This window comes from Mus pahari, chromosome 2, assembly GCF_900095145.1.
Source record: "Mus pahari chromosome 2, PAHARI_EIJ_v1.1, whole genome shotgun sequence".
In the NCBI taxonomy this organism is placed as follows: domain Eukaryota; kingdom Metazoa; phylum Chordata; class Mammalia; order Rodentia; family Muridae; genus Mus; species Mus pahari.
In genome coordinates, this window is record NC_034591.1 from 77,399,977 (window position 1) to 77,417,752 (window position 17,776).

Consider the following 17,776-nt stretch of genomic DNA (forward strand, 5'->3'; position numbering starts at 1 on the left):
CCGTTTGTATTGTAATTGTGGGATGGACACTCTGCTTTCCATGGGAGCATTAAGCCATATAGCCACAGAATCAAATGATTCCTGCTGAAGGGCAGGAGAGCCCAAAGCTCTACAAATGGATGGGAGAGCAATGGGAAAGAGTGGGAATGGTGAAGGTTGTTAATGTTCAAAAAGCATTTCCTGGAGCGGGAGAGGAGTCAGCAAAGGTTCAAACATGGGGAAAGACACAGGAACGAATCTAGGAGAGTTCAGAAGGAAAATCAGAAGAAAGAGAGTAATGACCAATAGAGCAGCACTGGAAGTAGGACCTCGTAGCCCAGAGTTGGGAGTAAGACGTATTTGAGTGGCTCCACAGGATGTGTTCAGGGGTTCCTAAATGGAGAGATAAGACATGAATTTGAAGAATGTGGATGATGTGATTTAGAGGCATTAGAACAGGAAGGACAAAAGCAGAAAGGAGCTCATAGTATTGAGGGAGGTAGACGGTGCAGATGGAAAAGAATATTTGAATGGTAGAGAAGGGGAGGGAAGAAAGGAGACACTGAAGTGAGTCAGAACCTCACATCTCATGCTAATTAGTATTAGCCCACGTACAAAATCTGTGTGTGGAGCCCAGCAAGACAGTACTTTCAATAAATTTGTAATGTTAGTATGATGCATTGCTTTGACAGAGTTAATAGATGGTTTAATGAGCTGGTTCAGTGGGAAAAGGCACTTGTCACCATGACAGGTGTGACTCAATCCCAGGGTTCACCTGCTGGAAGGAGAAAACCAAGCCCTGGAAGTTGTCCTCTGACCTTTACTTGTGTACCTTGGCATGCACATGCCTACACACACACATACACATGCCTACACACACACACACACACACACACACAAATATATGTAATAAAAAACTAAATGTAAATAGTAAGGGGAACAATAGCTTCTTAATGCTAAGATCCATTCAATAAACAATAACTTCAATAAGCAGTTGGTTTGGGGGAAATAAATTTTGAACACAAGTTGTTTCAATTTTTTATTGCAAAATTTATTCCTTTGTTTTTTTTGTGTGTGTGATAATTTTTAATTTTTCTAATCTTAGGTCATTTAATTCATGTAAGGAACATTTTTCCCTAATAAGCATTCATGTGACAAACTGTTTTAAGACTTTTATATGTGAACATTCAGGTTTTCACATTTCCAAAGCTGAAAAAAGAAAGTAGATTGACATTGTTATCTGTGTAAACAATAACTCTGCAATCTTACAGCTGGAAACCCTTGCAAACATGACTCTCTTACCAATATTACATAGCTTAAGTCACTAAAGAAGATAGTTCAGAAAATTGTTTTTGAAACCTTTTGGAGGTGGACTTTTAATCATTTTTTTCCTTTAAGAAGAGAACAATAACAAAACCTGTATCCTGGGAGCATGCCCAGTACATACTGTTTGTCCAGCAGAGGTCACCCTCTTAGAGTACCTTACTAGATAAAGAAAGCAATCCAGAATTCTCATACTGACTCCTTGAGAGACCTCCCAAGGCACAACCCAGCTCATGCGCACTTGGCTTCATCTCAGGTGGTCTTTGGTTTTGCATTAAATATGGCTATCAGTTTATTGAGAATTTCATACACCACATTTTGATTATAGTCTTCCCAGACCTACCACCTTTTCCCTACCCACTTATTTCCCCATTCTCTTTGTTTTACAGCCATGAAGGACAATTTGTGTTGCCCGGCTACTCTTGGGTGCACTGGCGTGTTCAATGAGCCCACCTTTAAAAACATTTGACTTTCCCTATCAAAGCACCTATCAAATGCCAATGGCTCCTCAGGGGCAGGAATTTTACCCACCTCCCTACTGTATACTAATTGTATCTGGTTTGAACTTGTCCACAGGTCTTGTGCACACTGTAACGATCCTTGTCAGTTTATGTGTGCATCTGCCCTATTATGTCTGTAAAAGAGTTTGTTATCTACCACCCCTGGGTTTTGCAATCTACCTTTCAGGATGGCCCCCTGAGACTTGAGAGGAGGAGTATGATATAGATATCTTGTTTAGGGCTGAAGACTGAAAAATCTTTTATTTTCGAACATTCACTAGTTGTGGGTCTCTGTGTCAATTACCATCTACTGCAAGCAGAAGCAAGAGGAGGGTTGAGAGAGCCACTAACCAATGGGCACAGTACTGATTAGGAATTGTTTTAGAACTATGTTTTTATCAGAATAATAGTAGTAGGTTCTCACCTAAGCCCTATAACTTAATGAGCCACAGGTTTTTGGCCCCATCTGCGATGCCAAGTCCGGAGTAAGCTTATTTCCAATTGGAAGTTGGTCACTCACACACCGTTCATGGCACTGTTGGACCAGTGGGCAGATCTTGCAAGAACAGTCATTATTGCAGCTTTCAAGATTCACAGCTGGGCCAGAGTGATGATTACATTTCTTTTCCAGTAGCTTGAGCAGCCTTTCAGTACGTACAAAGCTGACCACTATGGATGAAACTTCAGGATGAAACATCTTAATCTGTCCATGTTCTGTAACACAGATAGATGATGTCATAACAATGGGGTCTTAATACCAAAAAGTTCTTGATGGTAGCCAAGAAATTCAGCAACAGCCTGTTAAGTTTTGGGGGAGGGGGAAGGATCAAAGGGATTCCACGGGCTAACAACTCAAAAGAGGTAGCCAATTCATGGTTCTGCGATTTTTATTTGTGGTGGTGTCTGCTGTTATAGGGTAACTCCATGTATTATATCTCTCCCCATGACATCTTAATAGTTTTTCCAACCTCTGTGTGTATTCCAAAATCATGTACACAAAGATTTAAAGCTAACATAAAAGAGGAAATGTCATGTTTGTTTTTCTAGGACCAGGTTATCTCAGAAGGATTGCCTCTGGCTCCATCATTTATTTATTTAAAAATTACATTATTTATAACTTTGTAAATGTTTATCAATATTTATCATATAACATAATATGCAATTATGTATTTATTGTTATGTAATAAATAATATAAATTTATAAATAACTTATTTATAAAATATATATTTTTTTATATTTTGAAACACGGTTTCTCTGTGTAGTCCAGGCTATCCTGGAACTTGCTATGTAGTCTGGGCTAGCCTCTACCTCACAGCTCCTGCCTCCTAAATGCTGGGATTAAAGGCATGCACCACCACCACCCAGCTGGCTCCTTCCATTTACCTGCAAATTTCATTACTTATTTATCATAAAAGCTAATACTCTATTGTATAAGTTAGACCACATTTTCATTATCCATTATCATTATCACATTCATTGTCTCTGTGTGTCTGTTTCTCTGTCTCTGTCTCTAACTCTGCCTTTCCATCTCTCTGTGTATCTGTTTCTCTCTCTCTCTCTCTCTCTCTCTCTCTCTCTCTCTCTCTCTCTCTCTCTCCATAGATTTGTTCCATTTGTGCTCCTATTAACCATGTTGTTTTACCTTGGCAATTCCGGCTAGGATATGATGAAATCTCAAAATAGTTTTAATTTGCATTTCCCTGATGGCTAAGGATATTAAACATTAAAAAAAAACAAAAAAAAAAAAAAAAAAAAAAAAAACTAGCTAGCTGGGCGGTGGTGGCGCATGCCTTTAATCCCAGCACTTGGGAGGCAGAGGCAGGCAGATTTCTGAGTTCGAGGCCAGCCTGGTCTACAGAGTGAGTTCCAGGACAGCCAGGGCTATACAGAGAAACCCTGTCTCGAAAAAAAAAAAAAAAACAAACCAAACTTTCTCAGCTATTTGTATTTCAAGATTTGAGAGCCCTATGTTTAGGTCAATGCCCATGTATAAATTGGATTTTTTTTCTTGATGTCTGGGTATTTGTTTTGTTTTGTTTTTAGTTCTTTGTGTAGTCTAAACCCCATCCTCTGTCTGTCATAGGCATATAACTAGTAAAGATTTTTCTCATTTTGTATTTTGCATCTTCACTTGAGTGATGCTGTTCTTTGCTATTTAGATGTTTGTTAATTTCATAAGGTCAAATTTGTCAGTGTTTGTCTTAATACCTGCACTTCTTTGGTTTTACTCAGAAAGCCCCACCTTATGCCAGTGAGTTCAAGAGTATTCCATTTCTATTGCTGTGGTGAACGTGTGACCAAAAGCAACTCGGAGAGAAAGGTCTTAGGAAGACATTTTCTCCGTTAAGGTTCCATCCTCTCTGTTAACCCTAGGTTGTGTCACGTTGACCCAAAGCTAGTCAGTACAATGCATATATGCTTACAATCATAGCATCCTGCCTGCTGATTTTTCCCTTAACAACTGTAAAGTATCTTTCCTTATCTCTTCTGGTTAACTTTGGTTCGATGTCTATTCAGACATTAGAATCGTCTGGTTTTTTTCCGTCCCTTGACCCTGAGGTGGTATCCATCATATCATTAGTCATGAGCTGTGTTTCTTAGAGGGAGGCAGTGGAAAGATGGATCCTGCTTTCTGATCCAGTCTGTGCCTGTGCCTCTTTATTGAGGAGTGCAGATAATTATTAATATTGAGTTATTATTGAATAGTATATCTTTGCCTCTGTTATTTTGTTGAAAGGGATGAAAGAGCAGGTTCCTGTACCTTTAGAAAGAGTGAAGATTTTCCCTTTAGCTTAGACTGACCGGGCTTCATTTGGAAGTGACACGTGGCACACCATCAAGACTCTCCAGTCTAGGTTCTTGGAAAAGAGAAACTACTAAACCCTACAAGAGAGGAGCCCTGTACAGAATATACAGACATTGGTCTCTGGCTTTGGGCTTCTGGTGGGGTGTGGGTGGATAGCTTGTCTCTCCTAGCCTTGCTTTGAGGACAAAGATACAAGACCCTGCAGCACCATAGGTGCTGCTAAAATTACCAGTGCTGGAGTGGGCGGGGCTTCGCCTCCCTCCAGACTCACACATGCTGGTGTGGGTTGAGGTTGTCTCTCTCCTGACTCCTCCATGTCTGTGTGGACTGAGGCCTTGTCTCTCCCCAGACTTGTCTATGCTGGTGTGGAGTGAAACCTGGTCTCTCCCCAGACTCGTCCCTGCAGGCTTTCCCACTTCCACATTGTCTCTTTCCAGAATAATAGGATGTGCACTTTTCCTGTAGCACCAGAAAAGGGAACTCAGATGTCAGCTTCTCTTTCTTTCCTAACAGAATGACTGGGTGCTTGGCAGAGTGCAGAATCACATGCTCTTCAGATCTTTTGAAAGCTGATTTTCCTCAGTTAATCCTATGAGAGTTAGGTACAATTTATGATAATTATGGATTCAGTTCCCACTGGTGTTAAACTTCCTGACAAACTTAAGTAAGAATTAAAATGGAGCCAGACACTAATAACCAGACTGGTCTTTTGTGGTCCCCTTTTCTTTGAGATTAGGAGGAAGATAGCAAAAGCAGATTTGTAAATAAACCTGGTCCCTATTGGCTCCTCAGAGGCCCGTGTTCTCCAGGATGAAAGCCAAGAGCCAAGGCCAAGTAGGTTCTGGCTGCAGGTCCTGCAGGGTTGGCAGGATACTGCCAAAACTGCTTGTTAAAAATAGATTTCTTGACCTTTTGTCCCTGAATTGAAGGACTCTCAAGTTCAAGTCACTATCAGAATGTTCAGAGTAGAGACCTGGGTATACTGAAGTCTGAGGTAATTTTAGGGGTGGGAAGGGACAAGATTATGGAATGATTTGAATCTGAAAGCTTCCCTCGTGCTGGCTTCAGGCAGGCATGATCTTCAGCTGGGTCTTCCTTCGTAGGGTGAAAGAGTGGAGGGCCCCATGTACCTTCCCCTACTTAGCCCTGGCAACAGGTTGTGGGATTTGGGATGCTCCTTAGTAGCTTGGCAAAATTACAGCAAACTACCCCTCCTTAGGGGACAGTTAGCTTTTAGTTTAAAAATGTGCCCCGAAATAAACTTCAGGGCATCTAAGTCATCCAGAAACCCATTGGAAGGTTCCTCCTTGCCTTCTTCACTCCACTGGACTCAGACATTTGTTTCCACTGTGAGCTCAGTGACCATCTCAGTTCATTCTGTTGACGCATCTGAACAGATCTGGACCTCCCAAAGACTTTAGAGAGGAACTTAGAAGGTTTCTCCTGTTCAATGAGGGAATTTAGCAAGCATTAGTCCTTCTGAGAAAGCAGCCAGGATGTTTGAAAATAGTGATAGACATGATATGTTTTTTTCCCCAACAGAATTAGTTAACTGTTTCCATAAAATCTTGCTTATCTTTACATCCTAGGGTAGACGTTTGGCCTACATACACTCACGTACACAATATAAATACATACGGTACACATGTACGACACACACATGTACAGCCATACACATATAACATATATGTACATGCACAAACATTCACCCCACAAGCACAGATGAATAACATAGCACACACAAACATAACTGAACACATTCCCCCACACTGACCCATACTTAGAGTGTTGGAGTCATATTGTGTTTCTATCATGTACAAACAAGGAGAGGGTGATGGGGAGTGCCATGGCGAGTGATTGTGGGAAGTACAATGCCTTTCCGAAAGACTTCAGAATGTGTTGCTGTCCTATGAAAACACTTTATTCCAGTGCTGACACAACACTGAGCCTACAACCACCTATAAAGCAAGTAATGCATTCATTTTCATTTTTCATACGATGAAAAGGAGGCTCTGGGAGGCTAAATCCTGTACCCAGATCATGTAGTGGGGTCTTGAAGCACCTGTAGGCATTCTGTTTCTGGGTTTTGTCAAGTGGGCTGGTTTTGTTACTCGGAAGATTGGATTCGTTGTGGAACTGCTCATTTCTATAGATGCACAGCATGCTCTGCACCCTCCCGAAGGCTGGACAAGCAGCATGGCAGAGAGCAAGCATTAATGACAGGCCTGTCCCGAGTCCTGAACCCTGCAGCCCTTTCTGAGCTACAATACTCATCCCAAAGTCCTCACTGAGGTGGCATCTCAGCAGCTCAGCCACATGTTTGTGCTGGTGTGAGGAATACTCTCTCGCCTGCTGCCCCCTCCCCTTCCTCACCCTGCCTACCATACACAGGGATTATTAGTGCTTCAGAAGTACCAGTGAAAGAAAAATATCAGTGTCTCAAAAATGTCTTACCATGTAGTGATCATACCCAGAAGGAGAGTCTAAAGATTGATGCATGTTTTTGAATGGCTTTTGAGAACTTCAGAATTTAGGGCAGCATATGACTTGAACATACATGCTCTCCGCTGGGAATCTGAGTGGTCCAAGCGATTTGTCTCTCACCATGTTTTATGCCATGCTCCCCCCACGTGGTAAGAAGCCGTGTAGCTGGAGGGGAAAGTGAGAACCGAGCTGTCAGCACCTCCGGTCCTGCCAAATCCCCCCTGTCTGCATGCCAGGGCTCTGAAATACACTAGGGAATTTTGATTTGGCTTAGTGGGTATAAGATTCTACTGAGTAAGTTCAACCTTGGCAAGCTGACATAGCTTAGAGATAACACTGGTAAATTTTGTCTTACAAGATGCTGACTCCGTTCCAGAGAGGCAATGATGAAGCCACTTAGGTCTCACTTCCTTTCCCCAGTGAGCCCTCCCACCATGGGTAGGTCACATTGCAACATTATTTTCAGGCCACCAGCTTTGAGAAGCACAAGCACTACATGGCTGGGGCAGAGGGCAAGGTGAATGTCCTGAATGCATCCAACCTATCACACAAGCGGTAGACCTGTGTGAATTTGAACTCACTTAACTTTTTGCTTCCTTAGAAGAATCGGCATCTGCTCTGTGGGTACACAGCTTGCTCTGAAAGCATCTGAGTTTGGATCTCCATCTCTTACATAAACATCTGGGAATGGCGGTGCACCCCTCCAACCCCACCACTAGGAGAGGAAACAGCTGGCAGATCTCAAAACGTCCCTGGCGGCTGAGCTTGCAGTTCATCTTGAGAGTCCTTGTCTGAAGGCAACAAAGTGGAGAATGATAGGAAGCCTGTCCTGCTCTGGCATCCTTCATTGTTGCACTTACATGCGTATATGATATATAATGCATGCATGCACACACAAAGCAACTTCAAAATATTGAAGGAAACAGGGCAACTACCACCTATAATTTTTTTTTCCAAATTTATTACTTTGCTCTCATTGAAGAACAACTGAAGTACTTCAGGTGGGCTTCAGTTTTGGAATAATGGAAATAATATCATCGCTGTACTCCGAAAGTCACTCATATTTTCACAGTAGGACAAGGTCTTTTCCACCCATGTCATTTTACTCACTCGGAGTATATACAACATGAGCAGTATGAGGCTACTCCCATGCCTTCCACCACCATGCCTTCCTCCGTCTCCCCAGCCACTGGGGCACAGAGTCCTATGCCTACAATTGAGACTTTCCTTCAGGCAGCAGGTGCTGTGTGGCACTTGGCCTGCCAGGTGACTCAGAACGCTAAGGTGTTCGCACAGATGCAGTGCGTGTTCTCCAAACTTTTGATTGTCCCAGTTTAATTTTAGAATAGTAAATGTCTTAACTATGTGCCCAAGGTGGCCGAGTAGACTTTGGAAAGGTACTTAACTAAAGAGAATTCTCCTTCAGGAGAATCTGCTTTGCTTCTGCACCCCTTCAGCTGTTACAAATAGTTGAAAGGCAGCTGGTAGAAAGGACCACCTGCTTTTCTGGTTTCTGCACTGACTACCGCATGTGCACAATTTGCTTCTCCTTCCAGCGCCCTTCCTTCTCTGGAGACAGAACAAAAACCTAATCTTCCTGAGGCTTTGGAGGGATGCAAGTGAGCCAGCACTAGTTCCTACAAGAAGGGAAAAGCCACACCCCATCAGCAGTGTAGTCGTGTGATGCTGACACAAACTTCAGAGCTTCTACAGTTAAAAATAATTTATTTTTAAATACAAAATGCAGTCATGTGTTAAAATGTACATAATGGTTTGAATTCGATTTCTCTTTTGAAAGGATATTGGTAATTTAAATATTTTTCTGATTATATTTCATGTAAGTATTGTTCTGGGGTCCATTTTACCCATTTGTGTGTGTGGGGGGGTTTGTTTTTTGGTTTTTTTTGTTTGTTTGTTTTCATGCTTCAACAACATGTCAACAAACTGATTGCTTGGGCCATGCACTTGACCCTGGCTGGCCTCATTCTGGGAACCACGAGTCTTTTTTTAGGACCATGAACCTTCAAAATAATGTGAATTGTCAAGGCACATAGACTTTCCCTTCACATACACATGAATGTGTATTTGCAATTCTGGCCTTCGTCTATATCCATACGTGTGTTATAATCATGGGGCAGGGGTATGTGCATATTACTCTTGTTTGGAACATCCCATGTTGGCTAGCATTTGTACCCGTGCTCATGGAGCAATTTAAAAACATATTGGCTTATTTTTCTTTCCCTTCCTTCCTTCCTTCCTTCCTTCCTTCCTTCCTTCCTTCCTTCCTTCCTTCCTTCCTTTTTTTCTTGCTTAATTTGAATGTTCTCTTTAGAGCATTTTAGGGTCAACTGAACAAAATTACATCAATGAAGGAAATTAAAACCTTCTAGATTCTCCAAAGTGGCTTCAACATTCAGGGTACAGTTCTGTCCCTCTCTACTGCTTTAACCAAGTGGACTCTGAGAAAACACCTCATGGGCGCTGATCTCTGCAAGGACTCCACCTTGCCTCACTGGGGGTGGGGGTGGGGCTGGAGGTGGGGCTGGGGGTGGGGAGCAAGGAGGACGTGAGTGTCCTGGAAGAAACATCCATAAGCGCAGAACAGAATTTAGACTGCCATTAGCTTTTCACACAGCAGTCTGTGATACACATGCTGTCAACACCATCTTACCGAAGTTTAAAACTCTTTTGAAAATCAAGTTTGAATGCATATGACACTCCTTTTACATCTCTGATGGCTGCTTCATGCAGTTGTCTCTACTGAGAACTAGGAAGCCGCCAGACAGCCGCTCTAAAGGGTATCGGAGCCATTTTCTTCTTTCACTCTGAGTCTTTAACTTACAGAGAATTGCAGGTGCAATCCTGTTCACAGTTTAGTCAGCCCACAGTGCTGTAAGACGGACAGTGTTGAGGATACCAGCAGAAACTGGTTCTAATGGTCTCGGTCTAGACAAGTCAGGTACAGAGAGCAGAGCAATCCTGCGAATGGCTTTTTCTGCTGCGTAGGTGTTGCATCAGAATTCGACAAAGCAGAAATTGCTCTCTGCTCTAGCCATGGCTGATAGCAGATCTGCTGTGAATATTAATCTTTTGGCTGAAAGTAAGGTTAAGCTTTAGAAATTGGCAACCAACCAGAAGAAATCTAGGGTTCACAGTGAAGTCTACAAAAAAAAAAAAAAAAAAAAGCAAAAATCTAGCTCTTTGATTTGAGATCTGTTTGTGAGATCTGACTTGATCTTGCACGGGGACCACTAAGCTTGTACTAAAATGTGTACAGAGGTTAAACTTCAAAGCAGGCCTTTATCTGAAACATTGGGGCACCGAGTCTTAAAAAGTAAAGGCTGACCTGAATGATAGGAAGATTAAATGCCATAACGACAACATACTGAATAATATACAAATCTATTTTGATTTTTACTCCAGACCAAACATGATAAAAACAATTATTTCCGAACATTACATGCCTCTGCTACCCTGTGATCACATAGTCAAGCTTACTCTTACATAACCCTCAGCACTTTTGTTGCTATGTGTTAATACATATGCACACTCCCAAGAGCCCGAAGAGAATCCCTAGTCTACAGCATTCTGTTTGTGCTAGGCCAATTAAGATGCTGCCTCTAGTGCTAGGAGATGAAGAGCTGCAGAGACAGTTGCCATGGAAACCAATTTCCCCCACATTTCCTGCAGAGCCAGAAACCGCTGAGTAATAAGCCTTCCGAGAAGACCTGGTGTAAACACAGCTCCCACCTTCATCTGGGCTCCATTTTATGAGGGAAGTAAGTTAGAAATTATGAAGGAAACCATTATATTCCATACATGATTTATTTTCCAATAACGTGGTATTTTATTGATCACATAAAACTGAATGGGGAGTCGTGAATAAATCTTAGTTCATTTAGCTTTGGTGCAAAGGATGGATTTCAAAACATCTAATAGCTTCTCATTTGTATGCAGCTTTAAAGAAGAAATCTCTAGTGTATTCTTTTCAAAACAGTGCTCTTAAGCAGATGTGCTTTAAAAGTTAACTGGTGCTGATTTGAGTCATTCCAGTTTCCTTAGGAGATTAAGTACTTAAAAATTACAGACTAGATATGGATTTCCTTTTAAAAATACAATTTTTTGGTCATGTGCATGATTCATGTTCAGGCCTCAAAAAATAGAAAACATCCTACATTACAGAATTTTATTCATAGTATAACTCCTGGAAATCATAGCAAATGTAAACAGCAGAGCAAAGAATATCAAACTACATTTTCATGTACATTGAAATTTGTAGGATTATGTATCGTCTTTAAGTGTGTGGATAAAAACAATATTTCCAACACATAGCTCATGCTTCTAGTGGATTGTTTGTAAAAGCAAAACTAAAGGAATCCTCTACCCACCCCACCCCACCCGTTACTGAAAGAGCCTCCTGGTGACAGAGCTACAGTGGGGGATCAGTGCTGAAAAATCATCTGATTAGAGACCCCGAAACCTATTTTATCATTGTAATTGGTGATACAGTTTTCCATTCTCCTCATTAACACTGTGCCCTCTCGAAGGTGACTCTCCAAACAGAACGGGGTCTCCCTGCTGTCTGCCTAGCCTACAGTGCAGTCTTTCAGAGGCAAGGCTGTTGCGCAGCTGCAAAACCAAGCCTGCAAAATTGGTAGATGAAAAGAAAGAACAATCACAGGAGTGACTGCAGGCACACAGAAGAGATGAATGGGGGTGGTGTGTGTCTTAAGTTCCCTGGTCCCTCCAAAATGTCTAATATAGACAGCTTTGTGACATAGTCTTTGGAAAAAACAAAAACAAAAACCACAGCATCAAAATGGGCCACACACCATTTTGTTTATGTATCATCTTGAAAACGGTGTGATCTAGATTCTGCCTTGAGAATGAGCTGAGCGCTTAGGGTTACTACATCTTACCCATCCATTTAGGGATTTTAGTGCAGATTTACTTTCGTAGAAAAATTATGCTCTGGTAAGTTTAGGAGACTGATACAGACTCCCTCTCTCCCATAATATTCTATTCCTTGTCTAATAATGAAGCAAGACTGCTTTGTTTGGCTAGTGCAACAACAAAATTGAGCCCCAAACAGGTTATCATAGGAACACCGGCCTCATTTTGTGTTCGGCATCAATGTCTGAGACTGGAAAGTGCAGTCAGTGTCTTGAAGAGTTTTCAGGCTCTTCAGCTGTCACCTGATTTGAAAATAACATCTGCATAGCTACTTGGGTAGTCACTCTGTCCTCAGCGTAAACAGGTATGAGGCAGGGACTTAAAGTCTGCCAGCTGAGAGGTCGAAACAATGAAATGACTGCCCCGCCACTGGATGGATGCAGCCTCCTTCTACCTGAGAGCTAACAGGGAAATGGGTTTGTAGGAGTGGATAAGTGCAGCTCGGGAAATGGCCAAGGCAGCAAATAATGTGGTCAACCATGTGGGGTCCGGGGCGAGCACGGACCTCCACAACAAGCAGGCTCTGCAAGGGAAGTCCTGAGCTGGTGCCTGTCACAGTTTTAGAATGGCCTCATGTTTCTCAGTTGTCAGGGAACAACAACAGGTGATCTGCCGAGTCTGATGGTGTGTCTAAAGTCAGTGAAGTTCCTACTGCAGTGTGTACTGATATGTGTAGGAGTCTTGACTCTGCCACTATAAAATCCCTTAGTCAGCTCACACTGGTGTCTTCCATGCAGGCAGTTTCTAAGGCAGACAATGGAAGCAGGAGTCAGTCTGATGGGTCAGAGGCAGGGGATTGCCTGCTTTGTGAGTATAGTTCCAAGACTGCCTTCCAGAGCTGTTCTTTCCTTCTGGGGAGAACTGTCATTCATCCACACTACCAGTCCTTCACATGGATTTGGAATCAGAATCTCTTTTGCTGATGAGCACCTCCAGCAAACGTAGCTTCGCCTTTATGTGCTTGTATTCATTGTACTCTTCGGCCATTGGAGTGCGGTCTTCCTTCTGGACATTTCTAGAGGAAACGAAGAAAAGAGAAACTGAGGATCACTTTCTGCCTGCTTTAAAGGATACCGTTCATCAGGAATGATCATTTGGAAACTACATATTCTATCAGTCTAAAATCAGTGTTGACAATTGACTCTTGGTATCTAAGGCTGGATTCAGACAAGGGCAAAGTGGTTCTTTTCTGGAGGTGCCATGCAATTTAAGGGCCTATAAAGTTAATAGGATCCAATAGGAGTCCACAAATGACTAAGAAATGCAAAGATTTTTGATTGATTTTAATAATTTATTCAGAATGAACAAAAATACTTCATTCTTGATTCACTTGAGGATTATTTAGGATTTCTATTGATGTGATAAAACACTATGCCAAAAGTAACTTGAAGAAGAAGGGTTTTATTTCAGTCCATCATTGAAGGGAAGCCAGGATAGGGATAAAGGCAGGAATAGAGAGGCAAGAACTGAAGAGGCCATCAATGGAGGATTGAATTTAGTAGCTTGCTCCTCTTGGCTTGCTCAACTGGTATCTTATAACACCCAGAACCACTAGCCCAGGGGCAGCATGCCCATATTGAGCTAGACCCTCCCACATCAATCATCAATCAAGAGAATGCAGATATGTTTACAGGTCTGGTGGGGGCATTTTCTCAACTGAAGTTCCCTCATCTCAAATGACTCCAGCTTGTAACAAGTTGACCTGAAACTAAACCACACAATTCTTAATATTTCCTTATTTTTATATCTTTTATCAAATGAACCATGAAATTTCTCTTTTTAAGGTTTATTGATTTTTATTTTATGTACATGAGTATTTCCTCTGCATATGCACATGTACAAGCATGCCCACCGTCCTGCTCAGTACCCACAGAGGCCGGAAGAGGAAGCTGGATCCCCTACAACTGAAATTATGGGTGTTTATGAGCTGCCATGGGGGAACCAGACCCGAGTCCTCTGCCAGGGCAGCAAGTGTTCTTAACTGCTCACCCAATCAAATTCCCAATCAGCAATCAACACATTCAAAATCTACAGATAGTTCAAGAAGAGTTAATATTCCTACTTAAATAATTGTTTTTGAAATACAGCAACTGGTCACATGGTGCTAAGTATTTGTAGTTTGCGAGGTAATTTTATATGCAAACTTATACGAAGTAGTATTAGTTTAAAGCTTGTCCTGAGGTCCATGGTCCTTTATAGCCATGATCTAACACAACTCTCACAACAGCTTGACCACAAGGAGCTACTGTCTATATTCTTGTATACATGATGTAGTCAGGGCAGGCAGTGGCAGTTGGGGAAGAATGACCTCTCTAAACTACCAGCCACTATGGAATATAAATAGCAAGATTTCCAACACCATGTCTCCTTTTCTCTTCAAAACAGAGGGGGGAAAATGGGCAAGAGGGACAGCGGGAGGCTTCATTAACAAATGAAACTGATTGTATTCTTGTCTGCCTTGCGTTGGTGAAGGATTCTAAATAGCTCTTGAGTAGAAGGCAAGGATGAAGCCTAAGGAGACTATCTCCACCCAGTTACCATCATGCCCTGTGAGGGGCTTCTCATTCTTGTGATGTTATGATGTTATTAGGCCCTCACTGCATCAACGTGAGTGATGATTGGTCAGATTCATCCATTCATCCTGGAAATAGCTTTTTCTAAAAATGCCTCTAGCCTTCAGAAGCTGAACTTCCCGCCAGATTTGCAACCAAGTTAATGGTGTGCCTGAGGCCATTTAAACCTCTGCTCTCAGTCTGGTTCCCTACTGTGAATTCAGCCTGTTTTAAGTTTAACTTCCCCTTAAGGAAACTAAGCTATCTGTGCCTTGCAGTCCCCACTTAAGTCAGTTTTTACACAATAAGCTAAAGGCATAGCTTTAATCTTAAATTATGTGTTCTCCATCCCAACTCAGGATAGTGTGTGTGTGTGTGTGTGTGTGTGTGTGTGTGTGTGGTGAGAATCATTTACTGAAAGCTTCTGATAGGTTGAAAGCAAACTTAAGGAAAACAAGTATGTACCATAAATGTTGGCATCAATGTATGGATATAATAACATTTGTTTGTGGATTTGAGTGTTACTCTGGGTCATTAGGGTTCAAAGAGTAAATTCTTCCCTTGTAAACTCTGATGAAAAGTTGATTAAGATCAGTGATTCTGCATCCCCTTCTGATGCCAGATATCTTTGTGCTATTCAACAAACATAGAGCAAAGTCCTTCACAAGGGGAGGAGTGGGGAATTCAAAGTTGGGCTCACTCTTGGCATAAGCCATACCAAGATAAACAGTCTGTTTTTGTTTTGTTTTTTTTTCCCATCAATATGTCACCAATGCAATTTAGACTTTCTTAAGCCTTCTTCATGGTCCACAATATATAGACTTCTATGCACAGAATGTGAGAATAACGTGAAAATGAAAGGCATACAGACAGAAACATCAAACTAACACCTTAACAATTAATATGAAATTGACACTTATGTTGGTTATTATTATTATTTTAGGAATTATTTCTGTTGTATGCTTAGCCAAATTTGTGTTAATAGTCTGTGAGTGAATGGCCGGGGAAAATGTAAAGACATTTAGGTATAAATACACATTTAGGTACAAATGTGTAAAAAAATCTTTAGAAATATTAGTGTACAGTATATCCAAGTTAGAAATCCAATGTAATGTTTCCACGAAACTGGGATATACCACAGTCCCAGTGCCAAAGTTGTTATACTTCCTGTGTTTCTTCACACCCCAGGGCATAAAAGCACTCCACAGAAACTACACACCTTTTACCTAGTTTTGATTAATGTAAAACCAGCTTAGGATGGTAAAACCAAATTCCACATGAGAGGCACAGATCTACTCCTGGTCCTGCCCCCAAGCTCCAGGTAGGATATGAGGATAACTCTGTGACAAAGGCTTTCCCTGCAAATTTAGTAATCAGACAATTCAATTACACATTAATACTCACTGGATTAAACAAGGTATCCACTAGACAGATACACTCATCTTTGCTTCTCATTCGGTATGTCATGGACAGTGCATGAGAAGAATGGCTTCTGAAATCTCTCTATATCATTTGCACCTATAATTTATATCTATCTATACATCTCATGGTCTCACAGAAAATATCTGAGGGTCCCTGGGCAAACCAGGGGACCTACAAAGAGAATGTAGCAAATATCCCACTCTGGAAGCGCTCCACAGATGGAACAGAAACAGGGCAGGGCATGTGAAATGAGGAAATGAGGGACAGGGAGACACATACATACCTCCCATTTTGTCTGAAAAAATTGTCTTCAAAATCATGAAGTTTCTTTCGAATCATTTTCTTTTCTTCTCTCATTTCCTGAAGGTATTCCAAGAGTTCAGGTCTAAGAAGAAAGGTAAATTAAAACAAACAAACAAACAATTAAATCAGATGGTTGTACATGTAAATAGCATGTGGTATGATAGGAGTTGTGGAGAAAGGAAACAAAACAATTTAAAAGTCCCCATGGGTGCTTTCTCTTGACTGCCCATAGTCTGAAAGCAGGCGAGGCTCCAGGGGCTCCTGCGGGACTTTGCTACTTAGGAATTACTAGGTCTTTCTGAAGTCCAGGGTGCCTTATCCTTTATTTCTCAGAAAGAGCAAAGTGATGTCTGTACTCAGGGTTAACTGAGCTGTGGTGGACAGCGCCACAGTGTCATTCAGAGACCTCATGCTTATTCAGGCAAGATCTCAAAACTTCCTCAAATAATCTGGGATCAAATACATGAGAAAACTCATGAACACGTTGAACTTTTTTTCTCCCCTTTTCTTCTCCTCCCTCTCTTCCTTCCTTCCTTCCTTCACTCATCTCTCTCCCTCCCTCCCTCTTGCTTGTCTCCCTACCCACCACCCTCACACTCTATCGGTCTTTGCTTACTTAGAATTAACTCTAGCCCAGGCTGGCCTCAAGCTTACTTACCTTCTGCTTTAGCCACTAGGCCTTTAGTTTAAATCATTATTTTCTCTATACACACATACCCTAGGTGAGCCACTTGTGGCTTTTTGGCTAAACTAACCCTCATGCTGTTATTTGAACTAAACCACTTTAATGCCACTGTCCAACAACATACATTGAAGCAGAGTGGAGGTTTGAAAGGCCTGAGTCCTGGCTGCATTTCGATGGCATTTTGTCATCCATTGGTGAAATAAATCCATCAGCATCATCTTCAAGTTGGTCCAGAAAGCAATGTGCACTGCAGTCTGTTTTCAAAGTGGCAGCAAAGTCTGGCTTTGTGGAGCTGTCATCTTCTGACCCCTCCTCTTGTTCCTGGAGACACAAGGCAACCCCAGTAAGACTCTGAGTATATTTTGGAGAATGTTTACATTACAAGCGGCATTCAAAAACAACCCAATTAACCAGATTCACATGGTTTCTCTTCTTTTACTAAAATGATGTCACCAAGACAAAGTATGGATGGAAAACTGGACCAAGCCAGGAGGCTCGTCCTACCTCAACTGCTCTCTGTCTTTAATTTCTGCTTAGCCCAAAGAAACAGTGTTTCAGTGTTCTTCTCAATTTAAATTACTTTAAAACTTCAGACAAAAGTTGATTTTCAAGCAAACAATTTTAAAGTTTCTTTTTATAAGTAGAAGTAACAGTTCCTACCAATGTCATTTTTATAAAACTTCACTGATGCAATATACACCTGGAACTTGGGGAGACACAGCTGGTAGGCAACAACTGTCAGTCTCCCAAGATGAGGGAGAACAGACT

At 41.6% G+C, this 17,776-nt stretch overlaps 1 protein-coding gene across 2 annotated transcripts in view; it reads right to left on the reverse strand.

The window, feature by feature from the left end:
- Positions 1 to 10,904: 10,904 nt before the first annotated feature.
- The window catches only part of Fam13a (family with sequence similarity 13 member A), a 91,772-nt gene continuing 84,900 nt past the window's right edge, over positions 10,905 to 17,776 (reverse strand). For both annotated transcript variants that reach the window (XM_021190462.2, XM_029534931.1), the window contains exons 16-18: positions 17,133 to 17,329; positions 16,304 to 16,405; positions 10,905 to 13,061 (exon numbers count right to left, since the gene is read on the reverse strand). In XM_021190462.2, the coding sequence (XP_021046121.1) occupies positions 12,935 to 13,061; positions 16,304 to 16,405; positions 17,133 to 17,329 (426 nt within the window). In that variant the 3' untranslated portion in view covers positions 10,905 to 12,934. The remainder of the gene's footprint in view (positions 13,062 to 16,303; positions 16,406 to 17,132; positions 17,330 to 17,776) is intronic.